At 36.9% G+C, this 25,627-nt stretch overlaps 1 protein-coding gene, 1 long non-coding RNA gene and 1 pseudogene across 7 annotated transcripts in view; 1 reads left to right on the top strand and 2 right to left on the bottom strand.

Moving 5' to 3' along the window:
* Positions 1–1,742: 1,742 nt before the first annotated feature.
* LOC147872454 (uncharacterized) lies at positions 1,743–4,023 on the bottom strand (annotated as a pseudogene).
* Positions 4,024–4,418: 395 nt separating this feature from the next.
* The window catches only part of LOC110840222 (uncharacterized), a 33,348-nt gene continuing 12,139 nt past the window's right edge, over positions 4,419–25,627 (bottom strand). Inside the window, exons 1-4 of one of the 5 annotated variants that reach the window (XR_015537278.1) lie at positions 10,198–10,215; positions 7,065–7,301; positions 5,710–5,799; positions 4,419–5,002 (exon numbers count right to left, since the gene is read on the bottom strand). This is a non-coding gene — a long non-coding RNA (uncharacterized LOC110840222). Of the gene's footprint in view, positions 5,003–5,709; positions 5,800–7,064; positions 7,601–10,197; positions 10,216–25,627 lie in introns of those variants that run through there. The other 4 variants (XR_015537276.1, XR_015537275.1, XR_015537277.1 and 1 more) reach the window with 4 other exon arrangements.
* On the top strand, positions 13,592–24,841 carry LOC110840218 (pancreatic lipase-related protein 3). 2 transcript variants are annotated; one of them, XM_022085091.2, is made up of 10 exons: positions 13,631–13,758; positions 15,111–15,231; positions 16,642–16,801; positions 17,539–17,642; positions 18,722–18,849; positions 19,716–19,850; positions 20,768–20,872; positions 21,854–21,974; positions 22,804–22,949; positions 24,271–24,841. In XM_022085091.2, exons 1-10 carry the CDS (start codon positions 13,671–13,673, stop codon positions 24,327–24,329), a joined length of 1,167 nt encoding a protein of 388 aa, XP_021940783.1. In that variant the 5' UTR covers positions 13,631–13,670; the 3' UTR covers positions 24,330–24,841. The 2 variants fall into 2 exon arrangements, with proteins under 2 accessions (XP_021940785.1, XP_021940783.1); XM_022085093.2 differs by lacking the exon at positions 22,804–22,949 and having other exon boundaries at positions 13,592–13,758.

Below are 25,627 nucleotides of genomic sequence, written 5' to 3'. Positions count from 1 at the left end.
CACTTTAACAATGCGGTTGAAGGGTATGAACCATTGCATATAACTTTCATTTAACTTTATTATTTATTTAGTGATCTGTCTGACGACAGGTCCATATGAACAGGATCCTTCCATCCTTTTCTCGGACTGGGACCTGTTCATATACGTTCTTGGCAGATGATCCAGAAGTGATTTGCCATTACCTTCTTCTGTGTGTGAATGGAGTAATTCTTGGGATGCCACGGAGAAACCGGGGAAGAAGCCCCCGGGGGAAAACTCCGTGTTGCCTAGACCACGGCCTTGCCCAACACAAGTTATAAATTCTATTTAGAATAAAGTGTTGTGAGCATTTAATTTTTAAATTTCACTCTTTATTTTCCAAATGCATTCTTTGCAATTATTTATACTTAACTGGCTTTTGTCTTTATTTGTAACACATACAGATATGTTGTTGCAAAGCTGTTTTCAGCTAACAATCTCACAAACCTTTATCAGAAGCTGATAGTCTGTTGTCTAGTGAAATAATCAGCTCAAAGGTACACAGGCAGATTCAGGAAAACCTGCAAGGCATCCTACTGCAGTCAGAAAATACAGTATCTGGGTACATATTCATCATAATGCAAAATGTTAAAAATAAAAGTTATGCCATCTCAAATCTTTATGTTCATAATAGTACTTTTGTAGATTTTTCAAAATAGCACTAAATATAAATTTAAGGGAAAAAGACAGAAAATGGCACAAATACTTCGGTAAGAGTTATTACTTAACCTAAATTTATGGCTTTCCACAATGTGAATACGTTACGTCATGTTGCTACCCCTGGAGGGGGCTGCTGCGCCATCTGGTGGCGAAGGCTATAACTGATGGGCCCGCGAAACATTTTCTGGCCCGTATACCTCCTCGCATATCCTATCTCCCGGATACAAGCCTGGAAATTGAAAGTTGCACACATTAAGCTGCAGCGCCATCTGGTGGCAAACGTTTGAACTAATGGGCCCGCGAAAATTTTCTGTCCCGTATACCTCCTCGCATATCCTATTCCCCGGATACAATCCTGGTAACTTAAAGTTGCACACATTAAGTTGCAGCGCCCTCTGGTGGCAAAAATTTCAACTAATCTACCGAGCCAAAGGAAATTTAAAGCGCAGCGCCCTCTGGTGGCAAAAATGTGAACTAATCTACCGGGTCGGAAAAATTTTATGGTCATTAGTTGCCATTTTTCCCGCTAGGTGGCGGTGCAATGCACTTGGCCAGAAAATTTTCGCGGGCCCATTAGTTCAAATGTTTGACGCCAGAGGGCGCTGCATCTTAATGTGTGCAACTTTCGGTTTCCAGGATTGTATCCGGGGAATAGGATATGCGAGGAGGTATACGGCACAGAAAATTTTTCGCGGGCCCATTAGTTCAAACCTTTGCCACCAGATGGCGCTGCAAGTAAAATGTGTGTAACTTTCAGTTGCCAGGCTTGTATCCGGGGAATAGGATATGCGAGGAGGTATATGGGACAGAAAATGTTTCGCGGGCCCATTAGTTATAGCCTTCGCCGCCAGATGGCGCAGCAGCCCCCTTCAGGGGCAGCAACTTGACGTAACGCATTCGAATTGTCGAAAGGCATAAATTTAGGTTAAGTAATAACTCTTACTGAAGTATTTGTGCCATTTTCAGTATTTTTCACTTAAATTGACTTTGAATTTGTGGGAATTTTTTTGGGGCAGTTCTCTCACAAGGAATAGAACAAAGGAGCTGTGTACTTGTGGCCAAAGTATGTAGAGTAGAGTTTATTTACATTTCATTGATCCTTCCTAGGATTAAACCAAAGGATACAATATACATAAAAGTTCCGAACTTTCGATGCAAGTACAAGAACGTATTTCACATATCAATGTACATAAACTTCAGATTCTGCAATACAAGTATGAAAAATAACTTTACAAATTAGTATACAAAAACCTCAGAACTTTAAAAAGAAATACAAAACTTACTTTACATATAGATTAGAGATGTACATAAAGCTTAAAAATTTTCAGCAGAGTTGAAATCATTACAGAATAGGAGTGAATGAAGAGGTAATCTTTCAATGCAGGCTTGAATACTTTTATACCATAATTTAGACTTAATTGTTGGTGGAAGATTATTAAATAACTTGATAACTGTATAGTACGCTCTTTTTTGATATATAGTAAGGTTAGCATTTGGGACATAAGAGATCATGTTTTCATCTTGTATTTAAATTATGTACATCTATATTTCTTTTAAATTTATCCAAGTTTTCCACCACAAATGATAGCAAGCAGAGTATAAATTCACTTGGAAGCGGAAGTATATTAAATTTACGAAATAATTTTCTACAAGAACCCCTACTTTTGACACTTGCCATTATTCTAATTACTTTATTTTGCATGTAAAAACAATATCAGTCTGCTGAATTTCCCAGAAAGATTAATCCATATGACACTACAGAGTGGAGGCAAGTAAAGTAAAGTAAACTAGCTAATTTAGATGAAATTCCATCATAACCACATGAGTTTTTTGACTTGAGAGAAGCTATTATACTTTTAATTTCATTTGGTGTGGTAGGAATAAGATTGATATTCGGAAATGACTTAGGAACTGCCTTAGCCCAGAACTTCATTGCATCTTCGGTTTTTGGGGTTATGGTATCACTGCTGTTCATTCTTTCTACAATCGTTAAAAAGTGTGTATTAAAATAGTAAACTATAAGTTTAGGATCATTTACTCTATTATTATTTAACATTATTGGTGGGCTTTCAATGTCTCTAGATTGTTTGCCAGTTTCCTTTTTTACAATCTTCCAAACACTTTTTATTTTATTTTCAGACTATTATCAATTTATTGTAATGCATGCATTTAGCTTCTTTAATGACTTGAGTTAAAATTTTGCAATATTTTCTATAGTGTTGCTTCAGCAGTTGGTTATTACTGGTCCTGCTATTTAGGTAGAGAGCTCACTTATAATTGCATGATGTTTTGATGCCTTTAGTTATCCGTACATTGGTTTCAGACAATTTTTCTCTGTTTTAGTAAGGAAACTTTTTCAAATATTCTTATAAAGATCTTTAGAAAAGAATTGAACTTCAAAACTATAACACCACCATTGAGTAATAATTCCCAATCTTCACTACTCAGATGTTGTATAAATTCAATTAAAGTCACTTCATTTATCACTCTAGTTACCTTCTTATCATTGAGAAAGTTAGAAATACGGTTTATGTTTTTTATAACTAATAGCTGAGCATCATGATCAGATAGCCCATTCATTATTGGTTTAATCGAAATGTGTTCTAACCTGTAACTATCTACAAAAATATTATCAATGGCAGAGTTGGAGCTATTTTGAATTCTTGTGGGAAAACTAACTGTAGGTGTAAGATTAAACGTTGCTAAAGGGAATTTAGACATTGCTTACGGCAGCTTTCAAAGAGATACTCATATGAGGCTTGTCATGACGCCAGAGAAGGCCAACAAATCCAACATTTGTATTTATGCTGTCGTTCGCAATGTAGCTCAAGTCCTTTCCAATTTGATAATTTCTGTCCAAATCAAGGCTATTTCCTGGTCCATCCACTATATTGTTACATGATCATCCTTAGTCATATCTTTACTGAGTGCTTTCAGGTCTTTGGCAACATTGTGAAGTTCAGCATTTGGTTTGAATATACTGGTGACAGCATACTCAGACCCCAGGACTGCGTGAAGCCAGTCACTCAACCCTCTACCATGGCTACTGCCTAGAAGCAGAACCTTCTTATATTTTTTATTTTTAGGTTTAGGATTCTCATCTTTCTTCAACTGAGCAACAATTTTTGGCTCCGTACTTAGAGGCTCAAACTTCTTTGTCAGTTTTACATTCACATTATCATTTACGGAGGAAAGACTTTTGATTCTGCGTCGGTCTTTTGCTTTAACGTTGGTCCACAAAGAGGATGAACAGTTACTGCTACAACTACAACTGGTATTTTCTGCAGTTTTCAAAAAAGCAATCTCAATATGAGCCAAAGCCAGCTCCGTCTGCAGACTCAACAATCACAATCACCACACATTCTTTGACTTTCCTTCAGCAAGAAAAATATTTACCTGACAATTCAATACACACCTACTACTACATACTACCTGCATTTCAGTATTTTTTAAACCTTCCAATTGAGAATGTATTTTTCAAGGCATTCTCCCTAAAAATATGGTGTTCACATATTTCTGAAGGCACTGTCACTAGGAATAGTCTATGCATTTCTCTAACATATTCCAGTTACCAACTAGTCACAATTATACAGACACCAGAAAGTTTCTTACTTGGTTATCATCTTCATCTCTGCCAACTGTACAACAACTTAACTTAACTTAACATGCTTCAAGTTGATAGTGTACCACAATGCTTCAAGTGCATGTAAATCTATCTTCGCATTAACCAAAAAAGCAAGAAAGAACACACAAGTTTCTCTTATTCCAGTCTCCATAAAAAATTTTCTTATCCTGTGACACAACTATTACCATGGTAATATTTTAATCAAAACTCTTAATATCCTCTCATCACACTATGCTGGCCGAATGAAACATCAAGTTCCAATGTACCACAAAATTAGTGAGATTTGAACAAAGTTCATTATCAGATACATTTATAGTGTAAATCAAAAAATTTCAGACAAAAATTAAAGTTCCTAATCAGACAACTTTCTTAATAAAATCCATGGCCTGCAACAAGAAATAGGCGATGATCAGAATTAATGGACTCTAGATTTCATACCAAAATTCTGCAGAAGGAACAAATTAACTATACATAAATGTCTGCTGTTGAGATAGCTTACTACAAGCATAATAAAGTTCTTCCTGCACAATGTTTTATTCCAAACACGCATCTCTCACACAAAGGCGCAACGTGCAGATGCTTCTATCTATAATCCAACATAATGTAGGACTAGCTGCTCAGCATCCTCTTGTGTCCTTAGGTCAGCTGTAATATGAGCAGTAGTCTCTTCTTGTTGCACAAGAGGCCATGCATGCATTTCTAGAAGTGAAAACAAAAGTTTCTGACTTGTCAACAAAATCACAGGTAACAGAGAAAAGTGTGGGAAAGGCCAAATTTATTGCAAAATGCAGGTTACAGTCTCATGTAAGACTACTGTTCTATGTGGTAATGTTCTGCAAGAAACAATGAACTGCATGGAGCTGAACAAGTGACTTGTACTTCATATAAATTATTTACAAAGTATTACTTGTTCTATTACTTATGATCCAATGATGAAGGCACCTTCATTAACTGGCCTTTGTATCACACTCCTATTTAAAATTGTAATCATTTTCAAACAGATTCTAAAAATTATAATGAAGCTGTAATATACAGGACTGGCCAACTCTCCTTAGCTAATTACATTAACATCTGAGTACTATTATTTAATTTTAGGCTTAATCTTCCAATTTTCATATGACTTTGCTTCTTATATCTTGTGTGCTACATGAGAGAACCACAAACATCTCTGATACAATAAAGCAACAAAGATGGGAAAGGAATATAGACCACAAAGTTTATCTTTGTGTACTATTGTCCATTACCCATGTACCTCAAAAGTCTCAGATTACAATGTTTTATTTAACTATATGATGTCTGAGGTTTTGATGGTAGTTAATACATTGGTAACCACCTACAAGCATCACAACCCATTAGACTACAATCCACATTTTCACTATCATGGAAACCTCAAACTGTTAAATTACCTGCTTCATACAGCTGTGTGTCAGTAGTCGCTCGCTGTTACAGCAGATGGTGATGAAATCAAGTCCTTGTCATGTGTCAGCATCACAGACCTGGAACATTTACAAAAACAGTGTAAGCAAACAAGGATATTTAATTTTGATAGACATAAATCTATGTTTACGCTTTCACACTCATTCGCCTACTTTCTGACAAGATGTGAAATTTGTAGCTGACTGTCCTGATGATGTGGGCAGCAAACATCTCTGAAATGTGAGTAAACTTTATGTCTGTAGGATTTGGAATTTATCTACAATACTATAGGGATCAACACTCCACAAAGCAGCCATCTTCACACACGTCGCTGTGAGGACCTCATATCTCAACTTACCTTTATTTTATGAGCAACGCTGCACAAAAAAAAAAGTGTGGTTACAAATGTTAGTGTAGACAAGCCAAAGCACGTAAAGACACCGTAATATTTGACGGAGGTAATTGTTTATATCATATTAATGCGATACCTTATGATGTGTTGAATGCATGTTTTGGTCTGACATTTTCCAATCAGCCGAAGTACACATATCAGTGGTGACAATGACAATGTACAAGAAATTAAAATTAATTCTTCTGCAACTACAGTTAACAAAAGTAGAAATTACATAAACTATGCATATCCATGAATACTTCTCATTTATTCAAGTGCAACAGGGCAATGGAGGAAACTTTGAGGGGAAGACAATCCACAGCTTCCCTGTCATGTGGATGTTTCCACTTGTCAGGTCCTCATCAGTTTTCTCACAAAAGTAATTTTAGTACCAAAATCTTTTGCTTTATATTCAATGGGCATAGGAAACATGCTCCAATTACTGTATCCTTTCACATTTTCTATTTCAAATCAATTTTTGTCACTGTTGCTGTTGTAATGCCACTTCACCTGGAACATGACTACTTCACTTGCATGGAAATCACAATGGTAATTGCACCAATATTCTTCATCAGTTAATTTAAAACCTGAAAGAGTTTTACATGATACATGTTTGACATTATTACTACAAACACAACAAGGATAATGAGAAAAACATCAAATAAACAATATGCACTATTTAGACACTATAAAATATGGAGAATTAACACATTCTAATGTAAGACTATACTAAACAGCAATTTAACCATAATAAATTTTAAAACAAATTATAATGAGACTTAAGAAGTACAAGCCCATTTGCAATAATTAAAATAACACACACACACAATTAAATATAAATAAATCACACAGCAACATGAAGAGCAAAAGCGTAAGAAATGCCTAAATGTAGCCATTTCACTGACTACAACCAATGTCATTATGCTTTTAAGTACAGAACAGCAGTGCACTTACCGAAGAAAGCAAACATTATGACCTGATGATGGCATGTGCTGAAATGCGTAAATGATAAAGACTGCATTTCACCATCCTTAATAACACACCTGCTTTCATGAATATAATATATTCAATGAGAATATTACGTCTCCTCAAATTCAATCAGACGTCTTTGAAGTATATGAATAACTCGTGTAGTCATCTTTTCTCAAGTATATCACGAACCCTTTCAAAGCCAAGGCTCTGTATAACATTCTGAAACAAAAATTAAACTCATCACAGAAACAAATCCAGTCTTCCAACCCTCGTGAGGCATATGGTCAATTCTTGTGTCTCTCCCCCTATTATGAAGTCCCTAAAAGTGCATTTCAAACGTATTTTTAACTTGCAGAATCCATTTTCGTCCCACAAGTAACAGAAATGAGAAACTAGCTACCCACACAGCACTACGCGAGTGAAGGTCATGAATGTGACAGGGCGCTGCCTGGTGCCCAAAACAAACTGTTAGCGACACTTGTCATCACCTCACTGCAGTGCAGCCAACAGCAGAATATTCGTTTCTTTGGTGGAGCAAAGCCCTGTTAGTTATCTCTAGGGATGTTTCCCCCCTCCCCCCGTGGTGTGGACATCAGGGTTGGGTTTGGGACGGGATGCTGATATATACATTACTTGAGTCAGAGAAAAATTTGGCAAGATAAAAAATATAAGAACCAATAAATCCAGCCCAACAATTACTCTTGAAATATATCACATCAGAATTTTTAAAATTGCTATATATATTCACTACACACGATATTTTCTTAAAATAGAATAGCTTTTTCTTGCTGGATCTCATACCTCTACAACAGAGCTCACTATTTGACCGATTTTTTATTGCAGCCAAATCACACTAGACCAAAAAGTAGGCCAAAATCACAACCAAGAAGAATGCCATCTTTATACTAACATCTTCCTCCCATCTATTTCCTCCAAGCAGTTTGTCCCTTTCTCATTTTCCAATAAAAATTTTGTAGGTACTTATCTCATACTTCCAGATTTAATTACTCCCAGATAATATATGGTAAACACCAGATGCAAGCTATCCATTATGCCATTTTTCTCCTGTTATTTCTTCCCTCCTAGATCCAGATATTACCCTCAGGACCCTTAATCTTTGTAGTGATAAAGCTGGTCCCTCATAGAATTAAGCACCACTCCATGGTCAAATACGACGTGATGGAGGTTTAATTCCACACGTTCTTGACCTAGGCACTACAAGAGGGGGGGGGGGGAGAAGTTACCTTCAAGCCGGAAGGATAAATCCAAAAATATCCATTGAATAGGGGAGTTCGGAGAGCCCCATGCTATAGCGAATAGAAAAATAGCAGCACTGCAGAGAATCGAACCCTAGTCGTCCCATTCGTAACACAGTTACTAATTCAGCTATTCCATTATTTCTTTGCCATGAGAGACCATTTTTTTTACAGTCGTGCAGCATATCGAAAACCTTTACGTTTTTAGATAGCAGACAGGACGACAAAATATTTTGAACTGAACTGTAGCAAGAATATTATAATCTTCCGCCTGCTTTTCACGAATTCCATAAAACAAATGTAACCTGTTATTACGGCTCCAAAAGACGTGAAATTTGCAGCACCTTCAAAAGATTTATATCCTACCTTCATACTGTTATTCAGCCCTGCATTCAGGACCCGAAACGTCGCATTCACTCTGCTCTCCTATAGCAGCGTCTAATGGGGCTGTGTTTCTCTTTATGGTATTTATATTTCGAGCCAGTATTTTAACACCTTACACGATACGCTGACATATCCAATTCATACTTTACAGATGGTGATTTCTAAAGCAAAGTTAATAATTACCGTGGCAGAGACTATTCTTAACTGCAAATGCATATACAATATTTACACGGTCTGCACTGTGGGTTTTGATTAAACCGATGAAATCAATCTTCGCTTTACAAAATTTTGCTCATGTTAACTTTCATAACGAAGGACACACCCTTCATCCGAATGCGAACTCGCTCACCCAATACCTTTCGACGGTTTAAGAAACTAGGACCCTCATGTTGAAGCAGAGGATTCTGAGGCCTCCTCCACGCCCCAATCCCCACAAAATGTACTTTAATCTATCTGATGCCCTGGAATCACTTGTGACAAGGGAAAAAATTATAATTTAGGTACTATTGTGTTTTGGACAAAATTCTACAGGTTTTTTAAATAGCGTATGGAATCATTTGATTTATTTATGGTGCATATACATTTCGTTTGGGGCAATAAAATTGTTGATCTTTTCTTTATTTTTTGGTATTTCGTAAACGTAACCTCCGATTACAACACTGTCTGAATGGAGACACAGCGACTCGCTTTACGACCGTCTAAATGTTCCTAAGAGCGCGAACGCCTGTAGTTTAATCGATATTCTGAATCCAACGAGAATGTTGCATAATACACGTGTCATAACTGAATAATCGGCTTTATTGAAGTTTGTTTCTACGCTCCATTAAACCAAGTATCTGACGATTGCAATGCACCTGACAAGAAAATGATGTATTACGTCGAAAACCAGCTACGATGTCACTCAAACCTCTTCTGCGTAGGAAGTTGGCCTTGAGAGAAAGCTGTTGGTTAGAATTGTGTACGAAATTCACTTCATGATAATTTAAACGTTTTTTCGTCCTTTAATAATTCAGCACAGTAGTGAATTCTGGCACTACTGGGGAAATTCATCATTATGCACAACGAAATTGACAAATACGTGGGCTACAGAACGCAATGTTTTACCCCGTATCAATTGATTATGCAAGAATTTGACAAATACCCGACGATTTATAAAATTCTAACATTTTCAAATAGCAACTTCAAAAGAACAAGCTCGAAGTCCGTAGCTAGCTCGACATATTCTAACCTAACACGGTTAACCTCGTGTACAGCTAATGAATGAATCAATAAATGAAGGGTCGGCGAATTTCTTGACTGCTAAGCTACAATCAGCTTATGCAGAACGGCTCTGTACCATATATTTAGTTAATATTCGGAAATAATGAAACTATTAGTAAATCTACAAATATAAAATTCAATAAAAGCTCCGCATGGACTGGCCTTCCATTTTACTCTGAAAGGAAATTGTTCTGGATTTCTACGCATCAGCTTACCTCGTCACAGCAACGCCGGAAACAAGTGAAAGGGCGTTCTTTTTTTTTGAAGAACCACTGACGTAGTAATTAAAAGAATGTAGTGGGGGAGTGAGGGGTTAGGGGTGGAAGTAAAGAACAGGTTGTGGGCCAAGAAGAAGCAAACACAGGCAGAAGTATGAGGAAGTACAGGGTGTCTACAAGGTTTCGTTCCCAATTTTTACATTTGTGTCTCGTTCCGGTTATTTCTAGCTTGTGGATGAGCGTTCTGTTGTGGTTAAGACTAAGAAAAATATTTCGCTTTTCCCGTCAATACACCACAAAAGCCTAACTAAAACATTAAATGTAGATTTTAGAAAATTACTGCCAATGTACAAAGGTTGCGTGGTGACATGTTTCGGCCATTTATGTTCCAAAAAAGCAAAAACATTAAAGCTGCCCCACTATACGCCATATAGGCAGTTGGGGGAGGGAACTTCTCCAGGACATCCCCAAGGCAACCGAATGAACACGCTAGATATTCTTCAGGAGAATGTAAACCATCGCAGAACATAACATCCTTATATAACTTAACCTAAGCAACCTAAAATTACATTAGCTAACCTATCCCAACCTAACCCTACCTAAGCCAATACAACACAACCTAATCCAATGTAACTTATACCAATCAAACATAAGCGAATCCAAAATAACTGACCCGCATAGGATAAAACCCATCGCCACTTTATGACATCCACACATCCTTTCAGGACTTCTCCATGACCAATAAAATTACACAAACACTATCGAGGACTTGTCCTACACCACTCTAGGACCTATCCAGAACTTCTCCATATTTTGTAGTAATGACTGCTGTGAGCAACTGTGACGTTAATGAAGAACATCAAATCAAGAAATTAAACATATTCTTAAAACTTTGCATACCGTGTAGTGTATTAGAATATAAATAGGTACACAAACAACTATTAACACTATTAATAGTTGTTTGTGTGCTTATTTATATTCTAAACATATCCTACTAGCTGATGTATGAATTATAATAACATAAATGAATCAATATTGAAAAGCTGTATCAAATGTCTCACCAATCACTAATTTTATTAAAACAATAGTGACATGATCCTGTTTGCAATAGCAGGCCTAATCTAGTAGGATTTTTAATAAATTTTCATGGCATTTCAGTAAGCTAGAGTCATTCATAACCTTGTGGCTTTAAAAACAATAAGAAAAGTCAAATGTGGCCAAAGTCTGAAAATGAAGAACCACTTCTGTAGCCTGTTTCAAGTCAGAGCTACATAAGAAAGATTCCTTCTCAGACAGTGTCATTTTCATAGAACCTGTTAGCAGGATTTCCAAGATTGTACATAATTCTTCTGACCCCCTACCGTTTTCCTAAAGTTTGTTTCAAATCAGGAATACTCATGATCTGCATTTTATTCTATGCACTCACATTTCCCTTGAGACTGTACCAAGTCATGATTACCTATGGTCTGTATATTTTTTCACGTATTCCGCTATTTAATTATTACGGAGATTTTGTGTACATTATTATTTGTGTTAAAACAAGGATACTGATATTGGATACAGTACTACTACAAAGCATTCATGATAATTTCATTCAACACCACACAAATTCTGCTGTTGAAACATCGTTAAATAACTTGAAACTAACCAAATATCCATAAACCTGGATAATGTATTTTGGGACATTAAAGCAACAAACAATTATAAGAACAAAAATGTGGTTCTAAATTTTTCGTCGCATATGCCATCTTTACAGTAAGTCATATACACAAAGAATATGGTTACTAATATCTTATGTGCAGAGCCCGTTACACGAAGTTATGCAACACACATCAAAAAGTGGCCATACTTTTTCGTCACAGCGATGATAAGGCGTACCCTAAAACAAATATCTTATGATGTGCACAGCCCTGTGACAAGAAGTTATGTAACATTCAGGAAACCATTCATTCTTTTTCAGGGCGTGGGTGTTATTTCTGCCCTTGTTCCACAAGCAATCTACTGGTGATAATTATCACCATTAGATCGCTTGTATTATCAGTTACACTGGAAAGGTATAGCTAATCTGTCTTATATTCAGAAGTTAGTTGCTTTAAGTTTTACATTATTTAACAAGTTTTAAATGCAAATAGTATAATATTAAATGAAATTGGAAAATCATTAATGATGATACAATATGAAAACAAGTGACAGCAGCATATTTCAAATTACAATCCCATGTTTTATCTAGAGAGACTTATGAAAACTATGAAATTCATCAAAAATACAACTGATAACTTGATTCATACAAGGTACCTCCTTCATAAAGATACTTTCATTTACGGCATAATTATATGTGAATTGAGCAATTGTTTCATTAGATTTTTTTTTTTGAGTGTTACAAAACTTAACACATTTTTTCGAAATATGTGGTTGAGGAAACCCACTACATTTTTCACGAGCTCTGTCATTTATATACATGTTTGTGTGTATGTAATTATCAGCATATCTTACAAGCAAGGAAATTTTACACCTCTGGTTTTATTTGCACAGTATACTAAAAATTAAAATTTCACAGATACGAATAAGAGGGTAACACACAATACGCCATTTATGATAATCTCTCCTTGACACAACTATCATACCAAGAGTTATGTCATACTTTTCAGAATCAGAAATAAGCATACAAGATTGGAACAGTGTACTCGTTTAAATACTCTAACATTGAAAGGCGTTCTTTGTCATTGCAATACCGATGTGATCCGAGATAACTACCGCGTCTCTTGCACTGTCATATCATACACCCGGGTCATGTAGGTTAATTGCCCTGGAGGACCTCCCAAGCAAATATTATTTTTTTGTATCAGACGTCATCTTTCCTCGCATGTACGTGAGTATCAGCTTCGCGGTTCAGATCTTATCACATGCCACAAGAAGCTAGCAACATATGACCGGTGGCATGATAATGCTCTGCTCGCATACTTCTGAGGTGACGACGGGTGAGATGAAAGAAGGGCGGAATGGTGATTAATAGAGGTAAAGTGAATAACTCTAAGAGATACTCGCTCCAGTGCCACTGCAGTCAGCTGAGATAGAAACCCTGATCTCCGCAGTGAGAATCCAGCATCTAGCCACCTCAGCTATTATCATAAAATTTACCACTGACTTAGGTACTGAGGCCAAGAGGAAGATACTTCATTTACTCAGCGTTTTGCAGTAATGCACCTGCACCATAAGTGCTGAGAACCTGTATTTTTAAAAGTAATTTACAAATTTTATGAATAAGCTGCTAATGTTTAAATAAATTTATCACAATCAGCACCTGTATTATCACAGAGAAAGTCAAATGGCATTTCTGACCCGTTAAATAACAGTGTAACGAATATCAGTTGGAGTACACACAACAGGCATGTGTACTATCAGTCACCTGACGTTACGAAATTTTTATCGTGAATATTTCCTACGTATTTATAAACTCACACATCTGCAAAATGGATATGGTTACTGCTTGTCGCAGAACAATGTATTCTGTTCTGATGTTGGTAGTCTTTCTGTTCCACGAGCCTTCTCAGACATACGGTGAGTATATCATACCCCCTATCTGTTCCTAGTAATGTAAGTTTCCAGGAGATATCTTGAATTTGCATTATTAGCCTATAAATATTCTACACGACGCCTGTGTGTGATTTTAGTTCCTAAAATCTACTGATTTCGTTGTTGTAAGTTACTGATACGTAAAGTAAATAAATTATATTATAAATTACATCAACTAAATTAATAGAATAAAAGAGGCTAATTTTGTGTTAGGGCCATAGACCTCTGAGATGCAGATTATAAAAGAAAATTCAAGTTGAAAATGTCTGTCTTCTGGGTTGTTGCGTCTTTAGTCTGGTCGAAGGTTACAGACGTTTCAGGGATGTATATGCATCCATCATCAGGCCTCCCGACTACATGGCGCAACAATCCAGAAGATAGTCATCTTCATATTCGCCGCCGTGAGAACCTGAAATCTCTGAAAAGCAAACTGAATTTTGTTTCCAAAAGTAACGTTTATAGTGTTTCTGATATAAAAGTTGTCTGATTTGATGATTATGTATATTAAGTCTTATAATATTTACTTACGAAACAAATATGGGTACTAATGGATGTCTCCAAATGGCAATTCACCTTCTGCTCTATCGTATGTTACGAGACAGATCTGTGTAACACACATTAAAAGCTCACTGTCAGATCCTTGCGACATTAGAATATTGAAATGTTTGATAAGAACACTGGGGAACATTTCAGATATTTCATTAGAGTAACGACCCTCAGTTGAAACAAAAAATATGACTAAGGAAAGTAAGAGATAGAAAAGAGGGAGGAAATAAGAAAGTTATTAGGAAAGAATGTGATTAGGAACAGGACATGGAAATGTTAGCACTTGTGTCAACATAATAATTAATGTGCGAATTTAAATAAAAAAATAGCCTACTACTCTTTTCATTTTTCAACCCCCTTCTTCCAGACATATTCCTAGATATCTTGTTGCAATAGCACATGACTGATCAAGACTCAAACCCCTTTCCCAAGCTATTATGCATATGGTCCGATCTCCCGTCCATGGCATGCTGCAAAACATCTAAATATAGTATTGTTTCAATTTTTTTAGAGAGCCTCACATAATTGCTCTGAACGTATATGGAACAGTGAAACGGACATTGCAGAATGCTACATTTTAATTCGTATGTCACAGTTCTCAGCAGAGATTATTCCCTCCTTCACTACGTGCAAACTGAATATGGAGTCTGACCCCACATAACCTTCTAGCGAATGTGTACTGCAGGGTACAGAGTAAAGCCTACAATTCGCTTCAATCTAGTTTTGCTGTTAAAATGCATATATTGTTACCTCCGTTCTGACGAATTTAATCTTTGCCTTGTCTCACACAGGGGAAAACTTCTGTTGTCCTGATAACGAATGTTATTCCATGGATCCACCATGGAGATCTGTTTTTCGGCCAGTACCAAACCCTACATGTGTGGACGATGTGGAATTTTTACTCTTTACCAGGTAAAATGAGTTTACATATTAAATAATGTGCTATCGTTGAGATTCTCCAGTCATTCACCCCGTTACTAGTGAACGGATTGTTATGAAGCACTGTTCTTCTTAACATTCGCTTCGCTCATCTGGCCAAGAAATTTCATGCTTTTATATAAACCGAACTTTCATTACCGTGTTAGTAAGATCCCCGCCATTGTACCATATCCTGAGCCAGATTAATCCAGTCCCAATTCTCACGTGACATTTCTTTAAGTCTCGTTTTAATGTGAACAGTGGAAAATACCTGTTGATATTCAATAATGCATTACATCTTCTTTATATGCAGTCCTTGCTCTCTTATTTCCTTTCCTTTATCACTTCTAACGGTTACCTCCTTTAAAAATACTTCTAATAGCTATCTGACTATAGAAAAACTTGTAAAGTAAACCTTCTGCCATCCACTATCACTATTGGGAAAGTTGGTCAGTCATTCATAACAAACGTACACATAGTTGTAAATGGCACCCCATTATGTTACTCGTATGTAGATACATCATGCCATCTACTCCTAGGTCACCCGTTTCATTGCCATAAGTTGGTTTGACATTGCCTACAGAACCAAATACAACATACAGGCCTTTAGGAAGGTAAGAGTAGACCCAGGGAAAGAGACGCACGCAAGTAGGAATGTTTGCATAACTAGAAGTTATTACACTGAATGATGGGAACTTACTTCCAGATGTCTTATGTGGGTGAAATAAGAAATACGATATTGCAATCTCTTTCTCACAAAAACATTAATTTTTCACCTGGATTTTTCGGATAAAATTTTGTTATTCAAGTCGTCGCAAACATTTTAGTTTATAAGAATAACGGATTTCGAGCATCGTAAAATACTACATAGCGTGACAATTAAAACACATGACGTAATTCTAGCTATTTATCAGCGTTGCGTTCAACTAAATGTTACTTTCTTGCTTGCCATATATAAATGCTACATTACGTTTATGAATATTTAATTGTTATTACTGCGATCGGGCTCTGCGGAACTGGGTCTCTAACGGACCCTTTGTCCATCACCCAGATTATATATTAGTGAATATGAAGTAGCAGTGGAATTATGTTGACAGCAAAATACCTAAAATCTTGGAGGAAAACTTGTCCCAGTGCCACTTTCTCCGCCACAAATCTGGGCGCAAATTCGGGCCTGAATGGTGAGAATATGGCGACTACCCGCCTGAGCTATGCCACGGCTTTCTAAATGTTTTACAGATTGCTAACTTTTCAATACTATACAATAATAGTCTAATATTCTCCGGTGCCAATTTCTACGATGCTACAAGGTACACGATTCCAGAATGTTCATCTTCATACTTACATCAAACCCAGGTACAGCTAGTAACATGCCATTATAAAGAGATGCAATTTGCACTGCAGATCAAATCCAGGAATTCCGTTTAATACCTCAATGAAGAATATGTCGCTGGATGGATCTTACTACAGCGCAGGAAAAGCCACTGTAATTCTTTTAAGCGGTTGGCTTATGAGGATTGATGGGAAACCCTGGGCCTCTGTTGGACCAGCTATTTTATCAAATGTAAGTTCTGTAAAACGCATTCGAATGTTTCTCGCCTGAATATCTTAATACAGGCGTGCTTGAACTTAGATGCTGGACGCAAGAATTTTCTTGTGGGAATGTTTCACGGCTTCTGGCTTATTTATCTAGAAGGCCTATAAGAATACTAGAACTCTGAGGCTTTGGCTTGAGAACCTCCTTGTGAAAACGTTTTAGAATTATTTGGTTAATTTTTTAAGTTTAAGAGTGTGTGAAATTACAAGATTGAACCTTGTAATTATTTTTGCACATATGTATTTATTATATAATTATAAATGGACACTAATCCATTACTACTAGTATTGCCAAACGTAGCAGTAAATATAAAAATGCTATAAATTACACACATCGCATATAATCTTGTTTTGCCAGACACCAAATGAAATGTGATGATTTGTGTGTGAACATGCCAGAACATTCTATTCAGCCAGCAAGTTGCAATACACGCTTCACATAATTCTTTATTGTTTCCGTCCCACATGTAAAACGTCCAGATACCTGGATGTAGTAACGATTGACGACTGACTGAAGGGTTGATAGATTAATGCGTTCAAAATCAGCATAACTCCACTAGTTAGTGCTGTCAACACAATAATATGAGACTGATACTAACATGGTAGTGGTAATATTACTACAATAATTTTAAATATGCAGGTTTATGCAGAAGTATATAGATAAACATTTATGTATTATTAATTTCTCAGTTCTCCCTTTTTCAGGTCGATGCCAATGTTATATATGCTAATTACAGCTATGTCACAAGTAACATTAATTACCCACAAGTTGTGTCGGATATTAGAAGACTGGCCACACTGGTATGCAAGTAAGTACGTCAGATATAGTACATACTATTTTAGAGAAACACCACTAGACAGTTAGTTACGAAAATTAAGAGCATAAAAATTGATGAACTTTGTACTTTTCAACTCATTACCTCCTTTATCGCCTTCTTCACCATAATTACCTCCTTGTCACTTTTCCAAAACTAAAGATTAAAATAACTATATAAAATAATGTGAGATAAATCTGGTGCTCTGCGTTGAGCGAAGACGAAAGACTCGAGGTAACTAGGTAACTTAAACGGCAAAGTTCTGATAACATTTTTCGCCAAAGGGGAGCGAAATAAAGCGAAGAGAATGCCTTCACAATTAAGACATTTCTATATATAAGATCTAAGGTTCATACAGCGGTGATGATGCCTATCGTGGTCTTCTTCTGGGTTTCGATACCAAGTGGACTTGCAAGAGGGCACCAATGTTTCGGAGAAATATACTGCCTCGATCTCGACGGCTGAAGATGGGGACAGCACGTTTCATTGAAATGCTGATACCCACAAGTTCACACGGTGCCACAACCCAGAAGACCACGGTGGAAAAATATTTTCCTAGTTTGTTCGCTTCACTCAGTATTGTTACATTTATGAAGTGAAACAATTTGCGACCTGACACATAAGAACATTATTTCAAAACTTGTTACTCGAAACCCTCGTAATAAAAGAATATTTTGAAAACAAAGGCATAATTTGAATATAATATTAAAAGGAATCTTAATTGTTATCAAGAAAGTAGTCTAGACGTAAGTGCATTATTTAAACTGTAATTAAAATAAAACTTTTATTTATATAGTCCCTGCAAGGGACTTGTGTTTCAACTTTAACAGAAGCAAAGGAAGAACACTAACCAATTGTAGAATGTAGTCTTCTAGTTTGTAATCAACGTTTTGGAGAAACATACTGCCTCCATATTCATGGTAAAAGACCACAATCCACAGTTTCACAACCGTGTAAACCTCAAATCAAATATACTCTAAAATACTACTTGTTCCTATAGGCGTACATGCGCTACAAAATAAATTTTGTAACAATTTGTAAACTTTTTTTCATTCGAATTTTTATTTTTTAAGGTTTGTCTCCTACTTAATTGACGAGAAGGGTGTCTCTAAAAATAAAATCCATTTGGTGGGAATGAGTCTCGGGTCACATGTAGCGTCCTACGTAGGCAAGTGCATAAATGACCTCGGCAGAATAACAGGTAAGATAAAATTTTCAATCCTTATCGTCGTTTTCCTAAGTACCTTCTGGAAAATTCCGGTATAGCACCTGAAATTAGTCCACAACCATGATGGTCCAAGTAAATAAATAGTAGGATTTAACGAAAGTACAGATGCATGAACGGTGTCATTGTTAACAAACAAGCGGGTTTAAACATTTTGGGGCCCATTAGAATTACGAACCAAATTCCCTAGGACATACGTACTTATCACGAGGAATAATGAGTAATTATCTTTCAGTTTGCTGTCAAAAATTTAGCAATCTATATTCCTGATTCGTGTCTTCTTTAAGCCGAGTGTGCATACAATAATTATCCTACGGGATACCATATATATTCGATACTGGAACTGCTAAACGCTGGCCTTGTAATCCTGGGGTCTCGGGTTCGATTCCCGGCGGTGCCCGAATTTATAACTTGTGTTGGGCAAGGCCGTGGTCTAGGCAACACGGAGTTTTCCTCCGGGGGCTTCCCCGGTTTCTCCGTGGCATCCCAACAATTACTCCATTCACACACAGAAGAAGGCAATGGCAAACCACTTCTGGATCACCTGCCAAGAACGTATATTAACAGGTCCCAGTCCGAGAAAAGGATGGAAGGATCCTGTTCATATGGACCTGTCGTCAGACAGAACACTAAAAATAAAAAAATAAAAACTGTATATGTTCTAATTTTGTAAACGGTTGTAGCTTTGTTGAAATATGTATCACGATAAAGAAGACAGCTTCTTTAGCTGGAGATTAAACCCGGGTCTCGTACACTCTGACATATGGAACTTCATGCTAATCGTAAGCATTATGTGATGTGTCTGCTAGTATATGAATAACGAGACAATGGTCCATTCGTAGGTCTAGATCCAGCTGGACCACTGTTTAATGGATTCAACTGCACCATACATTTATGCAAAGGAGACGCTCAGTTCGTGGACGCGATTCACACAAATGGGAACCCAGTCTGGGGATTTGGGACACACACAGAAAACAGTAAGTACTAACTACAGGTTCACTTAAGAATTAATTTTAAACGCTCCATTAATTTCATCATATCTATCCGTCCACATATAACGGCTCGAACAACCTGAACGAAAATAGCTTAATTTCGGTTTGGTAAACTATACTAAGTACTGCCCTGGCATTCTTATTTAATCGAATATATGTATATACTTGCATTCATATCAATGGAAACATACCGTCAGCTCGCCGTTGCTACTCACACTGCTATCAGCCACTTCAACAGTATACTTCAGTGCACTGTACATAAATACGACATGAATAAATACGCATTTAATGTTGCATTTAATTATTTCTAGCACGGTTTTTCCTGTTTTAAAACTATCATGACCTTTTAACCTTTACAAATTGGGCACGTGTTTAGAGGAATGTTTATTCGAAATTAAATGATAGTTGTACCAGCGAAGTTGGCTTTCTGGGTTCTAACACCGTTAAGACTTGTAGATAGATACTAACACTTCAGAGGAACATACTGCCTCCATCTTCACGTCAAAATTTCCTGAAGACAAATGCATTATGATCCTCCGAAGCCTTGGTATCGAAATATGCTTAAACTGCGCTGCAATCTAGAAGATCAACAACGACATCTTCACCGCCCTGACAACCTCAAATCCCATACTCTGTAATGAAGTATTATGCCACATTTAAATTGTGTTACATAATAAAATGTATTCACCTGTGAAGGAAGCTCGAGATAATACTAATTGTAGAGGCGACTTCTATCACAATTAGAGTTCAAGAAAGCATCTAATTTGAGGCCACAACAGCCAAGTCTTTCAAAACCCTTGGAAAGCAATTTACACGTTTTACCAAAGAAATTAAACGATACATACATATTCCGTGTAATTTAAATAGAAAATTTAGTACTGATTTTTAATTTCTTTCATCAGATGATGTTGACATCAATATGAACGGAGGATGGGACCAACCCCTGTGTGGTGTGCCAGACAAAAACACAATACCCAATATAACTGCGGGAAACTACACTTCAATGGGTAAGAATCTGTACGCATGTAGCGAATTTTCTGTATCCCTCTCATAGCACCGCCAGTAATTCTTTCTATCTTTCACACGAAAATGTTGTCCGTTACTTTTCAATCATTAAACATTATGGTATATAAAACAATCATGTTACTAATGGTGTTGCATGGGCGTAAAACATTGCCCTTTGCTTGTACGAAAAACATAAATTGCAAAATTCCTGCGCAGAACGTGCTTAGAATATCTGTTATTTACATCTAAAAGTGGTAAATGTAAGGGTTGAGATAAAGTCGTCCTTTGCACTGAACTGAGTACCACACCATGCACACATTGTGGCTAGAAGAATCCTGTCCTGCCAGCAGTCAACCTCCGTTCAAGCAACCCTTAGCCCATCACTATACTGACTGCGTTCTTACTACAAATTTTTGAAAAAATTTACAATGAATATCGTAAGGTATTATTATTATTTGGCCTTGTTTGGCCGTTGTCAGGCAACTACATAAATTAAATGAATTAGATTAGTAACATATTTTAGCCTTTGTGTAGTAATTGAGACCTTCCCATCCTTATGAAACCAGACTGCTGTATCTGTAGCAGGGCCATGGTTAGCAACTACAGACCTAATCTTTTCCTAACCATTTCTCCAAAAAGTTGTACTTTTTTATTTATGATCATTTCTGTTGCTTTTAAAGTACAGACTTTAACCTTCTCTGCATGGCTTCCGTAAAAATAATTCCACTTCGACCAACCTGGTTAATTATCTTGACAATGTTATGCACTCTGTGAGTACACAGGGAAAAAGTGATTTTATATGTTTTGATTTAAGTAATGTTTGGTGTATTTATCTCTTGATCTTTCATGTAATTTGTAGATTTTATTTTATTATTTTATGTTGTACATATTTCTTTGGTGTTTTCTTCTAATTGGCCTTGTGTGGCTGTTGTCAAGCACATCAATAAATTAATAACACTTTTTATTATTGATTTTCATAACAGATATACTGAAGACATTCATGTGCTCACACCTGCGTGCGATATATTATTACGTTGAAGCACTAAGGAACAGGAATTGTACATTTTGGGGACAGCCTGCAAATATGGTCAAAATGCATGTGAGGTATGTAAAGTTATAAAAAGCAGAAAAATTGTGGTCTCAAAGCAGACCTTTAAATTTATATTTCGAGAAAATATGGGTGCGGCTGATATTTGCACTACCTTGAGCTGCTCGAATACTGTAATCTCTAATTCATATATATCGCTCTGGACATCAGCGTATATCTGCATCATTTTATGTCGTAACATGCAAGAAGTATGAGGGGCATCCAAAATATTTTGTGAAAAATCTAGCACATTAAATGCACGCTTTACACGCTACGCATGAGATATATCGTCCAGGAACACCAGGTTCTAGTACTCTGAATTTCTTTATATCGTTTTACTCAAAATTATAATGGAAAATACTAGTTTTCACATTCTATGATCACAGAAATCGCATCATAAGTCTATGGAGAATTCTATCAGGGAACAGTCATATATAGTAACGAATTACAGTATTACCACCACTCAAAATACAATAAAAGCAACCTAGATGCAAATGATGGAATATCCTTCATTTGCATCTAGTTCTACAAGCTCGTATAGTTTCGGTGTAGCTGACACCGAAGTAAATGAAACTTGTTCTTAATTTCTTACTTCCCATCGTACTTCTGAAATGAAATGTTACTGTTAGCTAAGTAGAAACATTTTTTGATATTTTAACAATAGAAGTAACGTCTATGTTACCAACAAAAAGTGCAAATTTAAAAAAAAACACTCAGTATTGAATAGGATAGTTAAAACTATGAAAAGAGAAAATAAATCCAGAATGCTAAAAATATTTCTATCGGGCTAATCCGCTCTGATCTTGTGTGAAGTTACTAACATGAATATAATTATCCTCTCTACAGTCGGAACACTTTGGGGTACGGTACAAAATTGGTCGTAGATTCTGCGACGTGCACGAATGAAACCTGCGCTGCAATTAAGCTTGACATAGCGAGTACTGAACGAGGACAATTCATTGTTGCGACAAATTACCTAGAACCATACTGTGGTAAGTTAGCAGCTTAAAATCTTATCTGAATCACAGTGGAAAAATTGATATATACGGTGTTACCTAACGCCATGAAATGACAGTCACTCAGTAAGTTAAAAAAACCCGGATTTTATGTAATCAGAAGTTGCATAGTCGTACTCAAAAGAGCCCGCCGCCGAATCGATCCCTATCCCGAGCTATTTCAATACAGTCCAAACCAAAACACTCCATTTCCTTGGCCATCATCACCTATGGTGCCTCTGCCTGTTTTCGGGCCATGACCTCCCCACTTAAGAGGATTCTTGGTCTTTTGAAGCGTGCATTTGTGAGTAGTGAGTGACCAGCTCACTGACTCCGTATCCTTGATATCACTTCTAATAAACAACGTTTCGCAGAATCTATTAGCTGCTTTAACTCTGAAGAAGGAGGTAGTACGTCCTCCGAAAAGTTGGGTCGTTTTCATCTTTTCGACAAGGTATAACACTCGGAACAATGCAATAAACGTGGATGTTGTGAAACCCTGAAGCATTTACCAACATACCTACCTGACCACGTACCCATCTACGTACCGACCAACCGACTACCAGTCTGTCTGAACTACTTAAGTGACTGATATTTCAGGTTTTCACGGCAGTGAAGCTGTTCTTCTTGTTTGAGATGCCCTGTAATCTTATGTGTGGTTACTTTAAACCCAAAGATGTAGGCAATAAGTTTTTTTAAACGTCGGTGGCCATTTCAACCCTAAAAATGAAGGCGATACTTTCCTCCGAAGTGTTGGTAATCACTTAAAAGACTGCACAGCGTCACAATCCAGAAGACCACATTTCACATTTATGTCCAATTAACTAACGAAGAATATGACTAAGTACTTTCTAATGACAGAATCTTAAGGTTCAACTCCCACGCCAAAACCTGGCATTGACAAGACGCTGCCTCAGTTCCCGGTTAATATCGTAGAGTAAAGTAAAGTAAAGTTTGTCCCACTATACGCCATGTAGGCGCTTGGGGTGAGAGGAGGTATAGCTCCTCCCTTTCTTGACCTCGGCTCTAGATGGGGGTGAATGATCAGCCAACTTTACCCCCCGGGAAAGGACCCCCATACCCATTGCAGAGGAGGCTGGGTGGGCCCCAGAGCCGGTCTGGACGCAGAGGCTAGAGGAAAAATCCTCTGCCCCCGTCGGGGATCTAACCCCGGTCGTCCAGCCCGTAGCTAGTCACTATACTGACTGAGCTATCCCGGCTCATAATATCGTAGAGTGTGTTCATGCCTACGTAGGTCTCTATTTTTACTTTTTATGGAACTGAAATTTTTCACAGATGTCACGTGCTGTGTTCACAGTGTCGGCACCTGAACAGGAGGGAGGAATTTTCAACTCTCTGATGAGTATTCTCCCGTGAAGGAGAATGAATTTTCTTTCACAAGCAAAACTGAAGACTAAAGATCGAACAACATGAGAAGAAAACTGGAAGAAAACGCATCGAATATCTTAATTCAGAACAATACAGTCCCAAACAAGCACATTTACAGAGATTTGCGTTTTAAGTTCTTTTTGGTAGCATCATTTTGTGTACAGATGTCATATTTAAGAATCGGAAATATTTTAGCCTCTATCTTGATGACGAAATGACTGTGAAATAAACTTGCCCTCCTATCTGTAACATGTGTCACAGCATCAGAACTGTTGCCAGTTATTTAAGATGTGAGTTGCAATGTCTCTGAAATGTCGGCACACCGAACAACCACACTACAGCACCATCGCCCATGAAGAAAATAGTACCCCACTGTGAAAATCTTAAAGATTCTGAAGCACAATTTTTATGATACAGGTAGATGAAGGAAATAGGGCATAAAGCGTTTTACATTGTTTTTTGTTTTGTTACAATATTAAATTCTCTTTAATGCAATCTAATACTTTGCCTTTTATTTTTGATGTTATCCCTTTGATCAAAAAGAGTCCTTCTGCTAGATGCGCATCAGCTGCTAATGTCATCTGCAGGGATTTGGACATATTCGAGACGAAAATTGTCACACTTCTTCACATTTTATAATAGTATAATTTACTTAATTGATTCATGTTATTTTTACAAACATCCTAATGTAGTAATTTTTGTGTATTTATTTTTCCGTATCAATGTATTTTATATATTGCTTGTTTTACCTTTTATGTTTTATTGTGTTTGTGAGTTTATCTCTGTGCTGTATCTGTAATTGGCCATCAGGCTGTTGATACAGCACACAAATAATGAATTGAATTGAATTTACCTGTTGTTTTGTATGTATGCGAAAGTATGTTTCTCACCTTAACAAAGGATTTTTGAGCCGGTTGAGAATAGAATTATGAGAAGGATATTTTAAACTTAATAGAGAAAATAACAGGATGACAGATATTTTACGAAAAGACTAGGTTCATAATTCGTATTCTTCACAAAATGCTGTGACCAGCCAGTCCTTTCGATACAGCTTTAAATAATTTCCAAAGCTTTGACATCCTAACGTGAGCTAGCCAATTCGGCTCCAGTATAGGAAGTAAACGGGATGGTAAGCAATGCAGCAACGGCTTATTTAATGACGTCTGGTCTGGATGGACACACTAAATAACGTTTAGGTGCACAGTATAAAAATCATAATTTACGAAGACGAAATTTTTCAGGATTTGGTATTCAAGTCACACGTTAAAAGTGACGTCTGGACACCC

The sequence above is a fragment of the Zootermopsis nevadensis genome, unplaced genomic scaffold (assembly GCF_977971745.1).
Source record: "Zootermopsis nevadensis isolate Lab colony 2312 unplaced genomic scaffold, Znev_1.0 Znev_ptg000027l, whole genome shotgun sequence".
Taxonomy (NCBI): domain Eukaryota; kingdom Metazoa; phylum Arthropoda; class Insecta; order Blattodea; family Termopsidae; genus Zootermopsis; species Zootermopsis nevadensis.
Note: the sequence above shows the minus strand (reverse complement) of the source record. Positions and strands in the feature narration are given on the sequence as shown.

Coding starts and splice junctions, on each gene's coding strand:
- LOC110840218 (XM_022085091.2), top strand. CDS start 13,671: ATGGATATGGTTACTGCTTGTCGCAGAACAATGTATTCTGTTCTGATG. Junction 16,802..17,538: donor GACCAGCTATTTTATCAAAT/GTAAGTTCTGTA, acceptor TCCCTTTTTCAG/GTCGATGCCAATGTTATATA. Junction 17,643..18,721: donor CTGGCCACACTGGTATGCAA/GTAAGTACGTCA, acceptor TTATTTTTTAAG/GTTTGTCTCCTACTTAATTG.